This window comes from Xenopus laevis, chromosome 8S (genome assembly GCF_017654675.1).
Source record: "Xenopus laevis strain J_2021 chromosome 8S, Xenopus_laevis_v10.1, whole genome shotgun sequence".
In the NCBI taxonomy this organism is placed as follows: Eukaryota; Metazoa; Chordata; class Amphibia; order Anura; family Pipidae; genus Xenopus; species Xenopus laevis.
In genome coordinates, this window is record NC_054386.1 from 8,323,437 (window position 1) to 8,343,192 (window position 19,756).

At 38.4% G+C, this 19,756-nt stretch overlaps 1 protein-coding gene across 2 annotated transcripts in view; it reads right to left on the reverse strand.

The window, feature by feature from the left end:
* The window catches only part of kcnh5.S (potassium voltage-gated channel subfamily H member 5 S homeolog), a 154,299-nt gene that overhangs the window by 17,601 nt on the left and 116,942 nt on the right, over nt 1-19,756 (reverse strand). For both annotated transcript variants that reach the window (XM_018232289.2, XM_018232286.2), the window contains one exon: nt 8,457-8,656. In XM_018232289.2, coding sequence (XP_018087778.1) covers nt 8,457-8,656 — 200 coding nt within the window. The remainder of the gene's footprint in view (nt 1-8,456; nt 8,657-19,756) is intronic.

A 19,756-nucleotide genomic window follows, 5' to 3' on the forward strand; every position in this document is an offset into this window, starting at 1 on the left:
GGGAGCCCCCGCTTTACTTCCCAGCCATGCAGAACTCAAGCAGTTTTGTTTGTTTCCCTGTAGAGCAGTCGGCGACTGTGTAGAGATTTGTATTGGATTTTATTTTTGCCTTTACTATTTCCAACTCCAGCTGCAGGGACAAAGATCATGGAGCCAGATTTAAACAGATAAACCGGGATTCTGTTTGGAGAATTTTTTCGCTGCAGTCACTGGTTCTGCAGAATTGGAGAAAGTTTGTATTAAACAATACAAAAACTATAAAATCCACATTAGATTACATAACAACACAGGACCCAGTGCAGTCTGTATATTCTGATTATTAATCAGTCTTGCTGTATCGGCTTCTGGCAGATATTACTTGATTTGTGCTGTTTTGATAATTTATGACGATCCCTAAGCAGCCCAGACCACACTGAGCATGTGCACAGTCTTGGTCTTGCAAAGATGTATAACAAAGTTACAAGATGGTGACCCCCTGTGGCCAACTTTGAAAGCATAAATTATTTGTTTGATTAGGCTTGTGGTGCCGTAAGTTCATGTTTATGTTTAGTATACAAAATACAGCATTTCTAGCCTTATTCTATTTTACACTTTACTTCCCCTTTAGAAGGTGGTTTATTTGCATGTATGTATACTTTTTTCCCAGTAAACCAAACATCTGATGTGCTTAAATCATAAAAACAAATAAACATCTAAAATACTTAATTTTTCGTTTGCTAATAAACTTAACATTACATACTTGCTTAGATGTTATGACAACATTATAGCAAAGTAAAACCCAGCAGAGTTCTTCTGAACAGCACTAACCACCTCCGCCTGATTTCTAAATTAACTTGGCATATGCTGACCCTTCTGTATCTGCATTTGGCTAAAATACAAGCACCACAGACACTCTCCTCGTTTAGACCAAAAGAGAAGAATAAGGGATAAAGTGATGGGAAAAAGAACTCATTAGCAGTGACTGACTTTTTTATGGTTTCCGAAAGCAGCTGTAAATGATATAAATTATTCAGTTACTTGAGAAAAAGGTAACTATTTTGTATACAGTAAATTATGGATGTTATTTATACAGTAAATCTGCAGAATCTCCTGAGGCAAAATGCATTCACATAATGCAAATATTATTAAAACAGCTTTTGAATGATTCCTCATTCTCTGAAATGTATAAACTAAAGAAACAACACTGGAGCCACTAGTCTATCAGGGCATCTCCTGGGGAATTAACCTCTCACTACTCCTCAGCAGATCAAGGACAGCCCTTATTATCCAATCTATACCTACCTACAGTATCTCTCCATCCCAAGTGTCACTCTAGCTAGTCCTTATTAACAGCATCCATTGGAGTGCTACTACTTTATGGCATTCATTCTTTACTGATACCTCTTGGCTCAGGCTCTCTGGTATCATTCACCCTCGTCTATGGATGGTCACCAAAGAGGTCTAGGTTGAGTATCCACTACCCTTTGTATTCTACGGAAAAACCACCTAACAACCCTGGGCCAGTAGTGGTTTCCCATCATCCATGAAACACACACGCTATATTTAATATGATATAAAGTTGCCCATTAAAGAGTCTTACCAAATAAACAAAATATAGATATCTGTAATATTGCCCTTTTACATTTTTTCCCTTGAAGCACCATTTTGTGATAGTTTCTGTGCTGCCCCAGAGATCACCTGACCAGAAATACTGCAGCTCCAACTGTAAGTGCAGAGTTCAGATTCGGGGAGATTTAGTCACCCTGCGATAAATCGCCTCTTTTTAGGGGCAACTAATCTCCCCGAACTTGCTGGCGGGATAGCACTCGGAGCACTTTGTTTTCCGAAGTCACCCGAAGTTTCCTTATGAGGCAACTTCAGAAAATGAAGCGCACCGATTGCCATCCCGTCAGCGATTTACATTCTAGCTGGCGGGAGGTAGTTCAGGGAGATTAGTCGCCCCGAAGAAGAGGAGATTTGTTGCTGGGCAACTAATCTCCCTAAATCTGAGTAGGGTCAGAGTATGATAAATCTCGAAAATCAAATTAGATTTTTGGATAATTCCCTAGTCGAATAATTCCATAGTCGAAATTTGACAGTTTTGACCATAAAAAAATTCAGATTTTTGAAGTTTCATTTTGACCCTTAATAAATCTGTCCCTAGGGGTATAGTTTTTCCTTTAACTCTTCATTGCTCGTTTAATGGGGCAAGACCAAACATGGCACCATATACCACACTATCACAGTGTTACTAGGTTTAGGAGCACAATTATACATTTACTCAGGGGATATCCTAATGCCACACTACTCTTAAAGGAATACTATACCCTTCAAACAATGTAGGTCTCTATAAAAATATAATGCATAAAACAGCTCATATGTTAAACCCTGCTTCATGTAAATAAACCATTTTCATAATAATATACATTTTTAGTAGTGCCATTGGGTAATCATAAATAGAAAATTGCCATTTTAAAAAATAAGGGCCGCCCCCTGGGATCATACGATTGACTGTGCACACAAATATATCAACAAACTATATTTTTTAGGTCACATGAGCCAATTAACAGTCTTTTGCGTCCACACTTCTTCCTGTTACAGTTAGAGCTGCAGTATTTCTGGTCAGGTGATCTCTTCCTGTTACAGTTAGAGCTGCAGTATTTCTGGTCAGGTGATCTGAGGCAGCACACAGACCATCACTAAATTGTGGTTCAAGGCAAGAGATGTAAAAGAGCAAAAAACATCTGTTCCTCAAGTATTCATTTTGGGGTATATGTTTTCCTTTAAGTAGAGCACCCAATAGGTGTGGAGTGGGCTTTTTCAGTAAGGAATAATATGTTTATTTTTTTCTACCTTTAAATGTGTTCTAATAGAATAGGTGGAAAACAATGGATGTGTCCCCTCACCAAAAGGAGACTAACTACCACATATAAGTAAAGGTTGTAAGTTCTTCCATGGAAAGCCATCTATTGGTAGCCTCCCCAAACAAAAATGTCACCTTCCTCTAAACTGTCAGATAAGACTGTAAACACCTCATTTATTGGGACATCGCAGTCTTTAAAAACTAACTGAAAGAACAAGGTTGCATAGTGTTTTTAATACCTAAAGTAGCAAAACATTTACATATCTTGTATATTTGGAACACTTCTGGAAAGAAATATGTGGTTCTCTTTAACAAGCATATGTTTCAAACTGTAGGAAATCTATTGACAACAACTCTGTGGATTAACGACATGCCAACAGCCTGTCAAGCTCTGTGAGTCAGACTTCATATTTACTACCAAACCAATGTGACAGATATTACATAATTCACAAGATCCACACTTCAGTTTTCCTGACAATGATTTTTTTCCCCCCTGGAGACTGAAAGATTTGTCAGACCTTTTTTTTAAAAAAAAAAGTGAAATTCTGTAGCTGATTTTGTACAGCTTAGACAGTATGTCCATTTCTCCTCTACCTTCCAAAATTTTTAAGCTGCAGCCTCTGTAGATCAGTGTCTTTGGTCTGATGGATCAGTTCTACTAGTCAAAACCTCTTCAAGTAAACTGAAAAAAATATTTCAGTTTGGCTCACTTTCTACAGAGATATAAATTCCATCAACCACAATTAGGGTCAGGGCACACACGCAGATTCGGGGAGATAGGTCGCCCGCCAACAAATCTCCTCTTCTCTAAAATGTAAATTGTCAGCAGGATCGCACTCGGATCGATTCGTTTTCCGAAGTCACCCGAAGTTTCCTCGTGAGGCAAACAAATCGCTCTGAGAAGGCAGGAGAGGCAGTTCAGAGAGATTAATCGCCCCAAAGAAGAGGAGATTTGTCGTCGGATGACTAATCTCCCCGAATCTGCCTATGTGCCCTGCCCTTACAGTAGAGTCCTGCACAGAACCAATTTCTAAGTCCCTGACCTGAACCCACAACATACAGCCCGCGACTGAAACACAACCCACATATTTACCCACTTTGATCCGCTACCTGAACCTGACCTGCAACTGCGTTATCCGCAACCCAACCCGAAACCCTCCGACCACCAAACAGGAAGTGATGGTGCTGCAAACTGGAAGTGACGTCATCAAAAGTGGGCAGGGACAGAAACCAGTTTTGGAAAACTTTAAACAATAAGTAAGTAAGTAAAACATAGACAATATTATATAAGAAATTTAGATAAGACCCGCAACCCGACCCGCGACCTGCAGCTATACCCGCACCTATCAAAGCTTGATAAAAGGCCACATCGGCCTGAAACGTTGCTGACCAGGTTTGCCATGAAATTTTGAATAAAGGCATTTTTTTAAACTACAAGGTGCTGTACGAAGAATTTTTGTTTGGCTGTTCCTGGTGGATGATGGACCACTGATGGTACGTGCACCTGGCTATTGAGAATTCAGGGTTATTCTGAGCTGACTCTAATCAGTTTCTAAAACACCAATTCGGCAGGTTTTAGAGGGCGAATAGTCGAATTTATGGTACAAACTTCCATTAGGTGCATGCGATAGTGTGACATTAAATACACCAATTTTATGTGTTGGAGGGAACACTAATACATTGCACACGGGCACTCAATATAATTGAGACTGAACTGCAACCATCAACCTTTTACTGCAAGAGCATCAATTATAGCCACTACACTGTGTAGTCGGAATAAGACTTATCAGACTTCTATAACACGCACTTGTGCTACGAGTTGCACAATGGTTCCTTATAAGGCTCTAGAGCTCCGTGATACCTTGTATATCTATAGATGCTTAATTTTATTGCATATGTCATGCTCAGATTTATTCATACGGTGTATGTATATCATGTGTAAGGTGTTTAGCCTGCATATACAGTCGTGCATGTACAGTATTTGTCTCACATCTAAATCATATATCGGATTGTGTGATTAAGCATCCATTGAGAGGGATCCCTTCTCCCACATGTACTACCTCACATTTTAATTGTTTGTAAGGTGCATAGGGCATGTTTGTGAATAAATATTGCCTTTTTGATTACTTAATTTATGTTACTTATGGGCTTGTATCAATAATGCAATTAGTTGTGGAACAAATCCAGGGCAGCAAGCTCGACTGCAGTATTCTTTATTGGGAAGCAGAGTTACACAACATGTTTCGGGCAATGCCCTTTGTCAAAAAAAACATTTTTTTGAATGTTCCTTTACACTTGAAAAAGGGCATTGCCCGAAACATGTTGTGTAACTCTGCTTCCCAATAAAGAATACTGCAGTCGAGCTTGCTGCCCTGGATTTGTTCCACAACTAATTGCATTATTGATACATTGATTTGGGATATCGTACACAGGATAACCCGTGGAATTAAACCAACGCACTTATTCCCTTATTTGCATTACTTATGGGCTTGTAGTTGGGGGTTGACTCCTACTTTTTGTGTATACATATTACTGATGTAAGTTTTCTTAACCTGGGGCCAACTAGGGTCTAGTCAGGTATTATGTCTGACTCTGTACTTTGTAGCACGGGTGTAGTACGGGTATACCACAGGGGACTATCTGCTTTTCTGTTTACACTATTTACTTCTGATTTTAGGTACTCTTTACGATTATGTCACATACAAAAGTTTTCAGACGACTGTGTAATTGCGGCCAGTATCAGAAGGGGACAGGATGCTGAATATAGAAGTGTAATTGATAGTTTTTTAGGGTGGTGTGCTGCAAACTGTCTACATTTAAATGTGGCCAAAACTAAGGAGTTAAGGTGGCCATACATGGAGAGATCCGCTGGTTTGGCGATGTCGCCAAATGAGCGGATCTCTCCCTGATATGCCCACCATATCGGGCTCATCCGATCGTGGGCCCTAGGGCCCAACGATCGGATCCTACGGTGGCTTTACGGTCAGTCGGTTCACGGGACCGTATCAACGAACAGATGCGGCCTCAATCCGATGGGATTTCTAGCCCCATCCGATCGAGATCTGGCCGACTTTCGGGGGGCAGCATACACGGGCCAATAGGCTGCCGACTCGGTTTGTCTGCAGCTTTTATCGGCCCGTGTATGGCCACCTTTAGTAGTGGATTTTAGAAAGTTGAGAACTGAACTTCAACCAGTCTGTATAAATGGGGTTTTTGTAGATATGGTAGAGGAATATAAATACCGGGGTATTTTTATTGAGTAGACTTTTCTTCCTTAGAAGATTAAGATCATTCAATGTTTGCAAGGAAATGATGCTATTGTGGTAGCTAGCTTCTCTGGTAGCTATTGTTAGTTTTTTGGTGTGGTGTGGTGTGGAAGTCGACTGAAGATACTGTAGCTGATGTAAATAGACTTAATAAATTGATTAGGGGGGCAGGTTCTGTTTTAGGTATGAGATTAGAGACCTTAAGGTGGCCATACACTGAGAGATCCACTCGGTTGGCGACCTTGAGGTGGGCAATATCGGGCTGATCCGATCGTGGGCCCTAGGAAAAAGGGCCCACGAAAGCCCTTCATGTCACTTACAAATAAGTAAGCAATTCTTGAAAGACAAGAGAAATTGAAGGAAAGGAAAGCTCTATAAATCCCTCTTATTTATTCAAAACCTAAATCTCATCTAAGACTTCTAGCTTAAAGACCGTTGCTTTGAATACTTTGATACTATAACCTCTTTCACAGCATGTGCAGTTTAACCAAGGAAAACAACTACAGGGAACACATTATAACCTTGGTGGATATCACTTTGTCTTGCCAAGTGCTATATTGTCTGAAGCAACTTCAATTCAGACGGTTTCTCGATCGTTTCATAAATCACATAACTCCAAACCATTAAAATGACTGACAGACACTTTTAATAACACTAGAGATTTTTCTAAAGCATAAGCCATATTGTAGAGCAGCCTTGTAAATGTTGTCTGTTTTTAATCCGCTGTCTATTGTGCTCATATTTTGGGAAAGAACAATAAGGAAGAAAAGAAAACAATAGCTGAAAGTACACAGGCTAATGAGCAGAAATATACACCTGGGGATACATTTCTACACAACTTGTTTACTACAAGAACAAAATTAAAAACCACAAGAGAGCCACAAAATTCTATAGTGGCAAAGCATTGCATTATTACCATCATCATATCAAATACATATAACCTTTCAAATATATATGTTTTCGGTTATCTTTAAAGGGGACCCGTCACCCAAAAAAATTATTCCAAATCCTATTTTATCACATTAGTCAAGCAAAATGAACTTTAATTCCACTATATAAATTATTTGAATCTTGCTTCCTTCAGTCTGGGAATTCATAATTATAACAAGCAGGCAGGAGCCATTTTGTGGACACTGTTATTAAGACAAGCCTTGTATCATCTCAGACTCTTGTTTGTGCACCAGAATGGGGGACCTGAAGTCCATCCCCATGCCCTGGTTACACAATTAAATGGTAAAGAGAACGGGGAATATGTGGATAGCAGTGACATGTAGGAAGTGCAGAATAGAAAGTGAAAGTAATTGTCTGCCCCGCCTCTATGCCTAGGGCATAGAGGAGTGGCAGAAAATATTTGATTGACAGCCGAGACTTTTAAATGAGCTTACAGCTATGAATGCTTTAATAAAAAATAGAAATTAGATTTCATGTTTAATTTGAAAAGGACTTTTATTATACAGATTTTTGTGTCTGGGTGGCAGGTCCACTTTAATGCAGAAAATGGGTTCAGCCAGCAACAAGGTCTTTCTTGCTAACGTTCCATAAACATACTGACAAGAGCTAATGTATGAAAAGTTTCTTTGAATTAAAATTTTAATTCATTTTTCCTGGACTTTGTTTTAAATAAGGATTAACAGTTACGTTTTAATTGTTACATATGAGTTTTCGGAAGTAATAGATGGGCAGGTGCAATTATATGGGCCAATCTTTTTCTTCTCTTTTTCCATATATTCTAATACTATTGACCCTGCACACCACCTGCTGTTTCTCGATTTGATGGACGGTGCTCCGAAATCAATTTTTTCACGTCTTACTTTGTATATATGACCAAACTGACTTACTTCTGTGATTATTATTTTGTAAATATAGATTTTTTTTGCAATACCACTTTGTCTGTTTTTTCTGTGTACAAGCCCTCTCTATGAGATCTTGCTACTCAGTATATGCCCCATAACATGAACAAAGGGTGATCCTGATTGTCATCTGGATATCGTTGCATTATTTATTACTGGTTCAAACCAACATTAATGCAAAGGCAGGCTGCCAAGATTTGCATTAAAAGCTTTGAAATATGTCCCCTTGGATGGTGCCTCATTGAGCAATAAAGTTACCATAACCAATGTCAAGAACAAATCAAATTTTTATTTTTTAACAAGAAGCTCTAGTGTACATGTTGACAGACAATACAGTCCAGTATAGATTCTAAGCCAAGGTGCACAGTCATACTCAAGTTAATTAATAAGGTGCTAATTGTGATCGAGTTAAAACCATTATGGTTCTGGATAAGGTTAGTTTTAACAGAGAAGTAAAAGGGAGCTGAAATAAATAGTAATTAGGATTTATCATCATACCTTTTCTGCATCAATGCCCTTGGACATGGACCACGTGGACACAATATAATCCATGACCCTCTCGCTAAGGCCTTTTGGGACCTGATAAAGTTTGAGGAAATCACGCACATTGTTCAGCACCTCATGATATTGGTTGGTGTTGGCATACATTTGCTGAAATATGGTGGTAACGTTTCCAAAAATAGTTGCATAAAGAAGAGCTGGAAGAGAGATAAATGATGGTAAGTTTTTGTGTTATCCTTTTTTTTTTTCTTTTTTTTTTTTAATGAAAACCAATCTTAAAAAAACAAAACAAAACATGAATGGAATCAAGAATTAAACATTAATGAACAGTATTATACCCGGCATCGCACTTGGCATTGGTGCCTCCATAGAGAACCCTTACCTATGCAATTGCTGTATATACAGTACAGTCCCATAATCACAAACCGCACTCCAACGACTTCAAATAAACACAAAAAAAAGTTTATTTCAACGTTTCAGCTCCTCTACTTGAGCCGTCTTCAGGACGGCTCGAGTAGAGGAGCTGAAACGTTGAAATAAACTTTTTTTTGTGTTTATTTGAAGTCCTTGGAGTGCAGTTTGTGATTATTGATTTTATATATATATATATATATATATAATATATATATATATATATATATATATATATATATATATATATATATATATATATATATATATATATATATATATATATTATTATCCCACAGTACCAGCACTCAAATCGCGATGTAGCCAGTGGTGCACGATCAAAAATGCATGTACAGAGAAAGGAGGATCAGCACTCACTGTATTGAAGATGAAGAAAAAATGCTTTTATTGTCAAGTGATATACATCTTAATCCGATGTTTCGGTCCCTTGAAAAAGGTCCCCAGGTGGGACCGAAACGTCGGATTAAGATGTATATCACTTGTCAATAACAGCATTTTTTCTTCATCTTCAATACAGTGAGTGCTGATCCTCCTCTCTCTCTCTCTCTCTCTCTCTCTCTCTCTCTCTCTCTCTTTCTCTCTCTCTCTCTCTCTCTATATATATATATATATAGAGATATATATATATATATATATATATATATATATATATATATATAGAGATATATATAGAGATATAGATATATATATATATATATATATCCGCACTCCACTGTGTGTAATAAATGACCCAGGTGTTACTCACTTGAATGTAACTGATACTGGTCCAGGTAGAATGAGTGCACGCCGGGAACCTTTCCCAAGGTTTTATATAAAAAAGCATAATTTTATTAAGCTAATTAAAAAAAAAAGGCCATGGGGCAGATTTACTAATGGGCAAAGTGACTAGTGCGGGCGAAAATCTGCCAGTGTGATGTCATTTTGGTACTTCAGATATTTACTAATGGTCACTGGTGTAACCTCACTAGTGAAGGACATAAGACTAGTGGTACTTCGCTCCCTAACCCCTGGTGAATTTGCACAAATTCACTAAGATGCGGATTTTACTGCTCCAGACTTGCCTTCGCCACCTCAGACCAGGCAACGTGCAATAGAGTAGATAGGACTTCCTCAAAAAATACTTGAAAATTTTTCTAAGTCCCAAAATTACGCTGGCGACTTTTAATTTTTCAGGGTGATAGGCTGCAAAAGATCGTAAATTTTTTCTGGGGTACCCGCTTCCCCCCTACATTTCATATGGCACATAAACTATACACTGGGCTCATGTGTAGGGCAATAGAACAACTTTATTTTATTAAGGTTCCCTGGGCTTGTGTAATGTAATGTATTTGCTGCAACATATACGTCCATTCAACTTTAACTTCCCGCCATATGCAAATTAGCCAACGCTAGCGCAACTTCGCTTTGCAGTGAGGTTTTAGTTCACACAATGAATCGAAATATCTAAATATGAATCTATTATATGTATTCAGTAGCACAAATGTACTACTTTATGTACCTCTGTAACAATTTTAGACACATGTCTATATTTCTGTTTTATAGAAAAAAGCAATCATGAGTAAAAGTCCAAAGAAGAACACTGTGGAGTTTATGGGGCTAAATCTTGCCAGTGCCAACCATTCATTTTGATCAGTCCTTATAAATCTGAAAATTATACTCAGCCACATTTCCCATTTACATATCTGCTCTGACATTTAGATGTGCACATCATACGTGACTATGAGTGGTTACTTCAGCAAGAGACATGATAAATGGTTTTGTTCATAAGGTTCCGCCTCTGGGCAGCTCTTTGAGATTTATGTCCATTGCTCTCTATTATTCGTGCCTTCCCTAAATGAAAGATTGCAAAGGCTAGCCCCTGCTCCTAATTGACCCCTACATTACACGCTTTTGCTTTATTATAAACAGATAAGGCTTTTTTTTTTCCAACAGTAATGTAATGGTAGACAGTGCAAATCTTTTATTCTGTTCTTGAAATACAGCTTCTATCTAGCTTACAATGTAATTGTTTTTATCAAAGAGTAAATAAGGCCTAAGGAAATAAACAGTGTTTTCTAGGAAACACAATATAGGAGTCAGCCAATTATTTTGTATGTATCATTTGGAGGCTTTATGATGACAAAAGACAGGCTAACTGGATGATCATTAATTTCTCAACCTGAGCAATCAGCAGCACCTCAAAAAGCGTTTGCTCTTGCCCCCTAATGGAATTATAGAAGTAGCCAATGAACAGCAGAATTGATAGATCTTCAGACAAATGTGATTGCAATACAAGGGAAGGCTGAAAATAATATTTTCCGCTTTTGCGGCTATATCATATCTCCCAACATTTTGGAAACGGAATGAGGGACATTTTTGACCACACCCTTTTTTGCTGCCACACCCCCTAATTACCATGCCCATTTTGCAAAATTTGCCAGGTTATGAAAGTTTCAACACATTTCTGTAGTTTTTATGTTTTATTACAGTTTTACTAATGAAGGTGAATTGCCCTTTAAGCCGAGTCTAACTTCTCCCAAGGGACAAAAGGGAGCCCCTGCCTTACTTCCCAGCCATGCAGAACTCAAGCAGCTTTGTTTGTTTCCCTGTAGAGCAGTCAGCGACTGTGTAGAGATATTGGATTTTATTTTTGCCTTTACATCCCCTTTACTGTTTCCAACTCCAGCTGCAGGACAAAGATCATGGAGCCAGATTTAAACTGATAAACTGGGATTCTATTTGGAGGATTATTTTGCTGCAGCCACTGGTTCTGCAGAGTTGGAAAAAGTTTGTATTAAACAATACAAAAACTATAAAATCCACATTAGATTACATGACAACACAGGACCCAGTGCAGTCTGTATATTCTGATTATTAATCAGTCTTGCTGTATCGGCTTCTGGCAGATATTATTTGACTTGTGCTGTTTTGATCATTTATGACGATCCCTAAGCAGCCCAGACCACACTGAGCATGTGCACAGTCTTGGTCTTGCAAAGATGTTTAAAGTGGACCTGTCACCCAGACACAAAAATCTGTATAATAAAAGTCCTTTTCAAATTAAACATGAAATCCAATTTCATTTTTTTATCAAAGCATTCATAGCTGTTGTAAGCTCATTTAAAAATTTCAGCTGTCAATCAAGTATTGTCTGCCCCTCCTCTATGCCATGGGCATAGAGGCGGGGCAGACAATTACTTTCACTTTTCATTCAGCACTTCCTACATGTCACTGCTCTCCCCACATTCCCCTGTTCTCTTCACCATTTAATTGTGTAACCAGGACATGGGGATGGACATTGTGTCCCCCATTCTGGTGCACAAGATGATACAAGGCTTGTCTTAATAACAGTGTGCACAAAATGGCTGCTGCCTGCTTGCTATCATTTTGAATTCCCAGACTGAAGGAAACAAAATTCAAATAATTTATATAGTGTAATTAAAGTTCATTTTGCTTGACTGATGTGATAAAATAGGATTTTGAATATTTTTTTTGGGTGACGGGTCCCCTTTAACAAAGTTACAAGATGGTGACCCTCCTGTGGCCAACTTTGAAAGCATAAATCATTTGTTTGATTAGGCTTGTGGTGCAGTAAGTTCATGTTTATGTTTAGTATACAAAATACAGCATTTCAAGCCTTATTCTATTTTAGACTTTACTTCCCCTTTAATCTTTCTTTAAATAACATCTCTATATCTTATGAACAGGAAATAATTCTGGAACATACATATTTGCAGGGACAATTTCCATTTGAAGCACCTACAGTACTTAATAAGTAGAGAACTGCTACATTTATAGTGAATGTTCTGCCAAAAACTTATTTGCATGTGGGAGAAATCTGCATGTGAATTGCTTTGTCTTATGTATAAATGGTGGAAATAAAACCCTTGGGATTCTTCCCCCCTATGGGATGGATATAGCATTGGTGACTATGTGCCCAATTGATGGATGACTTTACCCAATTATTCATAAGTGCTGCCTTTGGTGCATTTTTTTGTTCATGGGACACAGGTTAATTTTTTATGGGACCTTAGAATTGCATTCAATGAAGAGTTGATAAAGACAAACCATTAAACTGAAAAATGTCATCAGTTTTCCCAGAAAGAGCCAAAGAACTACAGATCTAGCGGAGGAAGGAAACAAGAAGACAAAAGGATTCATCACTGTGCAGTTCCAGAAGGTACTCATTGATTCCCATAAGACGGAACCAAAAATAGAGATGCATGGATGGCAAAAACTTTGGAAAGAGGGTATGAATGGCTTTGGTTGTACAATAGATGTGCATAAAGCTTTTTTTTTTTTTGCAGTCCTGTTAAAATACAGTAACTAAAAATGTGATTTTAATAGAACTTTGTGACCACAGCGGATTAAGTGGTTTTGTATCAATTCATTTATATAGCACCTTATTTATAATGCCAGCACCGAGTTTGTTTCAAGCAGGTAGGGATTGAGGGAGCACTGTATTTATTTTCTTTATTTAGTTCTTCCACTTTACTTAATAATTAGATGTTAACTTAAAAAACGACATTAAAATAAATTCTTCATATCATAATAATGTAAAATAATTATATAATACAACATTAAAATAAATTCATCATATCATAATAATGTAAAACAGTGCTCATTAAAGATTTCCTAGACACATAGTGGCATATTTAGCAAGGGTCGAATTTCAAATTGAAAAATTCGAATTCAAAAAGACCAACCGAAATTAAGTTTAAGTTTTTTTTTTTGGTCGAATAGGTCAGTTTTCTATCGAATAGGTCCGTATTGGGCCGAATTCAAATGGTTCAAATCGTAGGAATAGCTCATTAGATCCACCAATTGACTCCAAATAGGTTCTAGGAGGTCCCCCCCAGACTAAAATAGCAATTCGTCAGGTTTTAGATGGTGAATGGTCAAAGTCGAGTTTTTAAAGAGACAGTACATGATACATTTTGGAATTTTTTTCAAATTTGAATCGTATTCCCTAGTCAAAGTACACAAAAAAAACTCGAAATTCAAATTTTTTTTCAATCGAAAATTCACCTTTGATAAATCTGCCCCTGTAAAATTTTGATGTAGTGCTCAGTAACTCGTGTCTGATGACTGAAGTGCCAAGATTTGTATCAAATACAGTAGGTAATAGCACAGTTGAGTCCTGCATATGCATTTAATAAAGAATCCCTTATATAGTTTACTCTTTTTTCAGAAATGTATTACCTAGCACTGTGCACATGGTTTACCTGGTCCAGAAGCCACAACAACAGATTGGACAGTGACATGGTCCACAACAGTAAGTTTACAAATGCCTCTTTGGTTTCTCTGGCCCCAGGCTTTCATATTTATGGTGTTTTACATTGGTACCTAATGATGTGTGGGAGATATGATGCTGTAGCTTGGAAGCTTTGAGGTAATTGTTCAAAAAATTCACCAACATCTATAAAAAATTCTAACTTTAGGAAAGAATTCCAACTTGGTAGTTTGGAGTAGAGTCCTGCACGGGTCCATTTTTTGGAACCTGTACCCGACCCGTACCCGCAACCTGCAATCCGCAACCCACATTCTTACCCGCTTGGACCCGCTACATGACTCAACCCGCAAGTACCTTATCTGCAACCCGGACCCGCTGACCATCAAGAATCAGGAAGTGGTGTCGTTGTAAACTGGAAGTGACATCATCGGAAGTAGGCGTGATCAGAAAAAAGGAGTAATAATCGCTATTGAGAAGACCTGCGCCTGAACCGTGACCCGCAAACCCGCAGAACCACCGACCCACGTCTATACCCGCACCAGGAACTTCTACCCACAACCCGTACATATATATTTACCCATTTTTGATTTGCCAGAATCTGCTCTTTCTAATAATGCTTAGTTTTCTAGGGTAAACCTACTGTTAGAGGAGTATTTGGCCTTGAAGTCAGCCGTTTTGTGGAGCAGTGCTTTGGAAATTTGGTAGTGTACTGCTTGGAGTTTTTGACCTTAACAAGAAATCTCCATAAAACTATATATATTTGGTATTGGCGCATTCAGGAGACATAAAACTTTCCAAATCTGCTATGTGCTCAAACATAAAATAAATTATATTTCTGCTATATGTGATTGTGAAACATGATTTTTCACAGAGTAGAGCAGAGTGATGCACAATGTTTTGTGGGGTCGATTTGTACCCTCCCACACACACACAAACTTCCCATTGCACCATAGACACATACATCTTCTAGCTATCCTTCATTCCAGCCCTGGACCATGCACAGGTTTGTTGTCAGATACTGACCAGCTGATAACTAGTTATAAGTAACACTCTTCTAATGTACACCACTCAAAAAATGTTGACACTTAATAATTGTGTTATTATTAATTGTTAATAACAATGATTTAATGAACAGCATACAGGGGGCACTTCCGCCATTGTTTAAAACAGACATACCTTTCTTGACACACAAGTGTTAAGTTTCTCAAGGTTCCTAAAACTTGTAAAATAAAGAAGGTAGCAATTAAAATAATTGCTGCCAAATTATCAACGCTGCCCAGTAACTTGACAGCTTTGCATAAAGGCAGCTAATTGTTTTTACATGCTGTTACCTCTCCTAATTAAGCCAAGCCAAGTTACCTTTATATAAATAACTGAACAGCCCTACCACATGTATTGTACAAATTAGCCTAAAACCTGCCTTAAAAACACGATTTAATTATCTGCAAAAAATACAAGCTGCCAATAAAACAGTTTTCTCCCCATTTGTTATGGAAATGTCTGAGTTTTGCAAATCTTTTAGCAGCTTTCACAATATCTAATCACATTCCCTTAGTAATAAAGCTGGATTGAGAGTTTTACACTTAAAGGGGAACTTCAGCTTCCAAACTAAAATTTGATAATGAGGCCCACATAACACAAAAATTCCTAATATACCCATCACAGTTACCTGTTTCTTCAAAAAGTATGAATAAATGCCATTTTCTATGTTGAAATCCAGCTGTTCTCTTTCTGCATCATTTGAAATCCTGGAAGGGAAGGAGGGACTAAACACTGATGTTACAAATTGGAAAATCTTCTCCACATCTTACAGACAGCATGCAGGAATTACATAACCCACAATGCATTGCACTGTGATGCTCTGTTCCTTATTGAAATCACGTGTGCAGGGAATTGTGGGGTTTGGAGGATGCAGGCTAAGGACAGATGGCTGTTGATACAAAGTAACAGTAGTGAGACAGCTCAGCAAAGTAGTCAGAGACATCAGCAGGAGAGCAGGTGGCTAGGCTTAGGGAGCTGTCAGAAACCATTAAAATCATGAAAAATCTGCATATTTTTTACATTATGTATATTGCAAGGTTGCTTGAAATTATGTTTTCTTTTTAAAAAGCTTAAGTTATGTTTTTGTGGAGGTCCCCTTTAAGCTTGTCAGACATTTGCTTTGGTGCATCACATGTTTATGGGCTCTCTGGTTTATGTCTTGCAGCTCTGCTGCCTGGGAACATCCCCATGGAGTAGGAAAATGTGTTCCCCAATAAAGGTCTCAGATTAACTTTGCAAAGTTGTTTTTGTTGCAGCATTGATATCACTGTAAATCACAGCCATGGTTGTTATCAAAAGCATTTGTAAAATCAAGTAAATTACTCTCAAACTCAATATTTAACCACTCAGTAACTAAATAATTAAATTCAAATTAACACAGCAACTATTTGCCACCAAAGCAATTCAGCTTCATAGCTGAAAGATTGATGACTTCTATTTAGCTATGGCCACACATGCAACTTATCTATCACAACATGACAGTGGCTGGTGCCATAAAGGGGGTTATTGACAGTGGGTAACTATTGCTCTCTATACGGAGTTCAGTGTTTAAGGTTGCACAACAACAATCAGAGCGAAATATTCTATTCTGTCTAATCCATCTCCAAAACTGATCTTTGAATAGCAATATAGACTGGAACTCAGCTTCCCCAGAGAACATTATTCATAAGATACTTGCTGAAGTGGAAGACGACATAGTGAGGTTCATTCTGGTATACAGAGGCAAAGTTGCTGTCAAAGAATGCTAACTCTTGTGGTTAAATGGCACACTGGAATACCACGTTGCATTAGGTTAAAGCAAAATAGATAGTGATGCTGGTCAGTAAAGAATTGAAGATACACCTTTCTATATTATTTGTAAATGCTACTGCTCTCCTTGAAAGCACAGGCCTCCTTAGTCAGGGTTGCAAGGTTTATATTTCAAATCCCAAATTGGAGTGCTTCCACCAGTGTTCAAAACCAGTTTGGTGTCAGTTGTAAGGCCCAAAACTGGCCCAAAAATATGTCCAAACAAAACATCAATGGCACTACTGATGAAGTTGAACCGTTGACAGGTGTTTATTAGCTCATAAGAAAGTGGCAACGTTTCGGGCCTATACAGGGCTCTTGCCAAGCCTGTCAAGGTTTACAGTTCAAAATCAGCCAAAGACTATCGAAAAACTAGCCAAAAAGTAGCTAAAAGCCATTTTAAAAGTATCCCAAAACTAGCCTAATCTGTACACTGAAAGATCTTAATAAAATAAAGTAAAACAATAAGGGTATCTATAAATGAAGTGTCTGGAATTTTCCAATAACTTTTCTACATTAAAGAGGAGTCAGCAGCTGCACCAAATGTGTAACAAAATGTGCAGTACCAGGCCGTCGTCAGTATGTATAGGCAATGCAAAAATTCACCTCCAGGTCCTCCACAGTACTCCCCCAAACCCCATGCCTTATTTTGCAGCAGATTGTCATTCCCCCAAAACTCTCAACACTAGGAAAAACTAGACCACTTACCTGCTTAGCATCCCCCCTTCTACCTAGCATTGACACTTGGCAGCTTACTTGCATGCAGCTAAATGCACTGCTCCTAACCCTCAGCTAACTAGATGAATCATGTTGCACTAAGCTAGCAGATAGATCAAGAATCCAGAGAGCAGTGCACAGGCTCCGACGGGCATGGACTTAATCCTGGTCCCACCCTGGAGTTATTTGTTGTTGTTTATTATTGAGATATTTATTTTATTTAACAAAAACAGCAAATAAAAGAAAAACTACATTACCCAGCATGCACTGGGTAATGTAGAGGCAGAATAGGAAGTTTGGTACACTTGTAATTTGCATTTAAAAAACAAAATTAAAAAACTATCCCAAATATGTACATTGGTAGGTTTGTACTTTGAAAACCTGCCTCTAAGCTTTAAAAATAGCCCAATTTGGCTAGAAAACCGCCAATCTGGCAACCCTGTTTTTGGTAAATATAGGGGATCAGACAAATCTTTCCCCTGTTTTTCAATCTGTGACATCATCCAGCCCGCTTACAGGCTGGAGAGCAATCCAATTGGCTGGGAGCCCCAGTGCATCTCTGGGAGAGGAAGAGGACCCAGGGGAGTGCTTTGCTTTGGAGTCAAATGCACAGGGTTACAGAGAGAGCTTATAAAGGAGCCCCTACTGCTGCAGCCAGACAGAGCCAGATCTGTGGAAAAGTGAAAGTGCATCTTGAGAATAAAGGAGCTGCAGTAACAGAGAGACTGTATGTGTGTACTCCGCTGGATAGCTTTGAGTTTTCAATCTAAAGGGAGAAGTTACCCTTCGTCCAGTTCAGCTGTGGGATTCCTGTTGAAATCCTCATGTGTACCTGGTGTGAGGACAGGTCTTGCTCATATACCTGCCACGTGGGAGCAGCTACAAACTCCAAAGGGAAAGGTACCTTGGGGCAAGTAGCGCTACCTGGGGACATAAGAGCTCTTGCGGAAGGGAATTGAACTGAACTGTGTTAATCATTTGATAGTCCGCAAACGTTCTCCAGGGCAGAGTTAATTGTGTGATTTGTATTTACAGTTATTGCATTCAATTTTATATAAAATTAAATTGGTTTACTGCAAACTGTGTGTTTTACTTTCCTAGTGGAATTCCTCTGAGGTGTGATCCTCAGTGCTCACTAGGTGGAGGCACTGTGCTGTAAATCCTAGTTGCCAGAATCTTTCATACGCAAAGAGAACTCATGGCCCTGGATTGCAAAGGGTTAATTTCTGTTTAAGAGCATGTGATCCAATTCTACAAGTGTGGTAAGAAAAGGGTTACATTAGCACTGGCTTTTGCGGTGTGTTGAGGGGGTCTGGCAAGAAACCATAATACTACTGTCAGTAAGTACAAATGCATCCCTATCCCAGAGATCAGACAGAACAGGCTAAGCTGTTATCCAAGGCAGCTACAATGCCAAAGAGCTCACCCTTGACTTATAACATTTTTATTGGTAGAAAGCAAGAATGGTCATTAAAAAAAAAAAACAAATTCATTTTTAATCACTACATGCAACGACTATATTCATCGTTCATGTCTACTGTAGTTGAGGGTGGATGCAAAGGCAAAGCTGGAATAAAGGTAGAAGCTAATTCTGAGTGCAGTACAGTGCTAATAACCATTATTTGGTTATGTCTGGCAGATATACATTGTAGTAATTTTCTAGATTAGTTTTAATCAAAGGATTTTTCATCTCACAGATGCGGAGTGTCCCTTTAGCTGTAATGCAGTCCCACAGGATTCCTGATTACTGGTAAATTACATTTCTTTAGGCTTGTAAAGGAATATGTACACTGTCCCCAGGAGGCAGGCGTGCCCTTGATTTGTTCTATTTCTTAGTAAACAGGGCTCTAATAATATCCCTTTCCTTCAATACTTGACACTATAATCCTAATTCTTCAGGTGGGGAAGTTCGGTAAACTGCTTCTCCCTTGGAAGTAAATGCGACACTGCCTGACAGCAACGTAAATGAATGGAGTTCAATCAATCATTTATTGTATTATAGATCCAAAGAGCCAGACAGCTAGCCAATCTCAGCTATTGCTATAAATGTCTTGACATTATTTAATGAGTAATATTAGTTGCAAGTGGAAGAATATGTGTGGGTGAT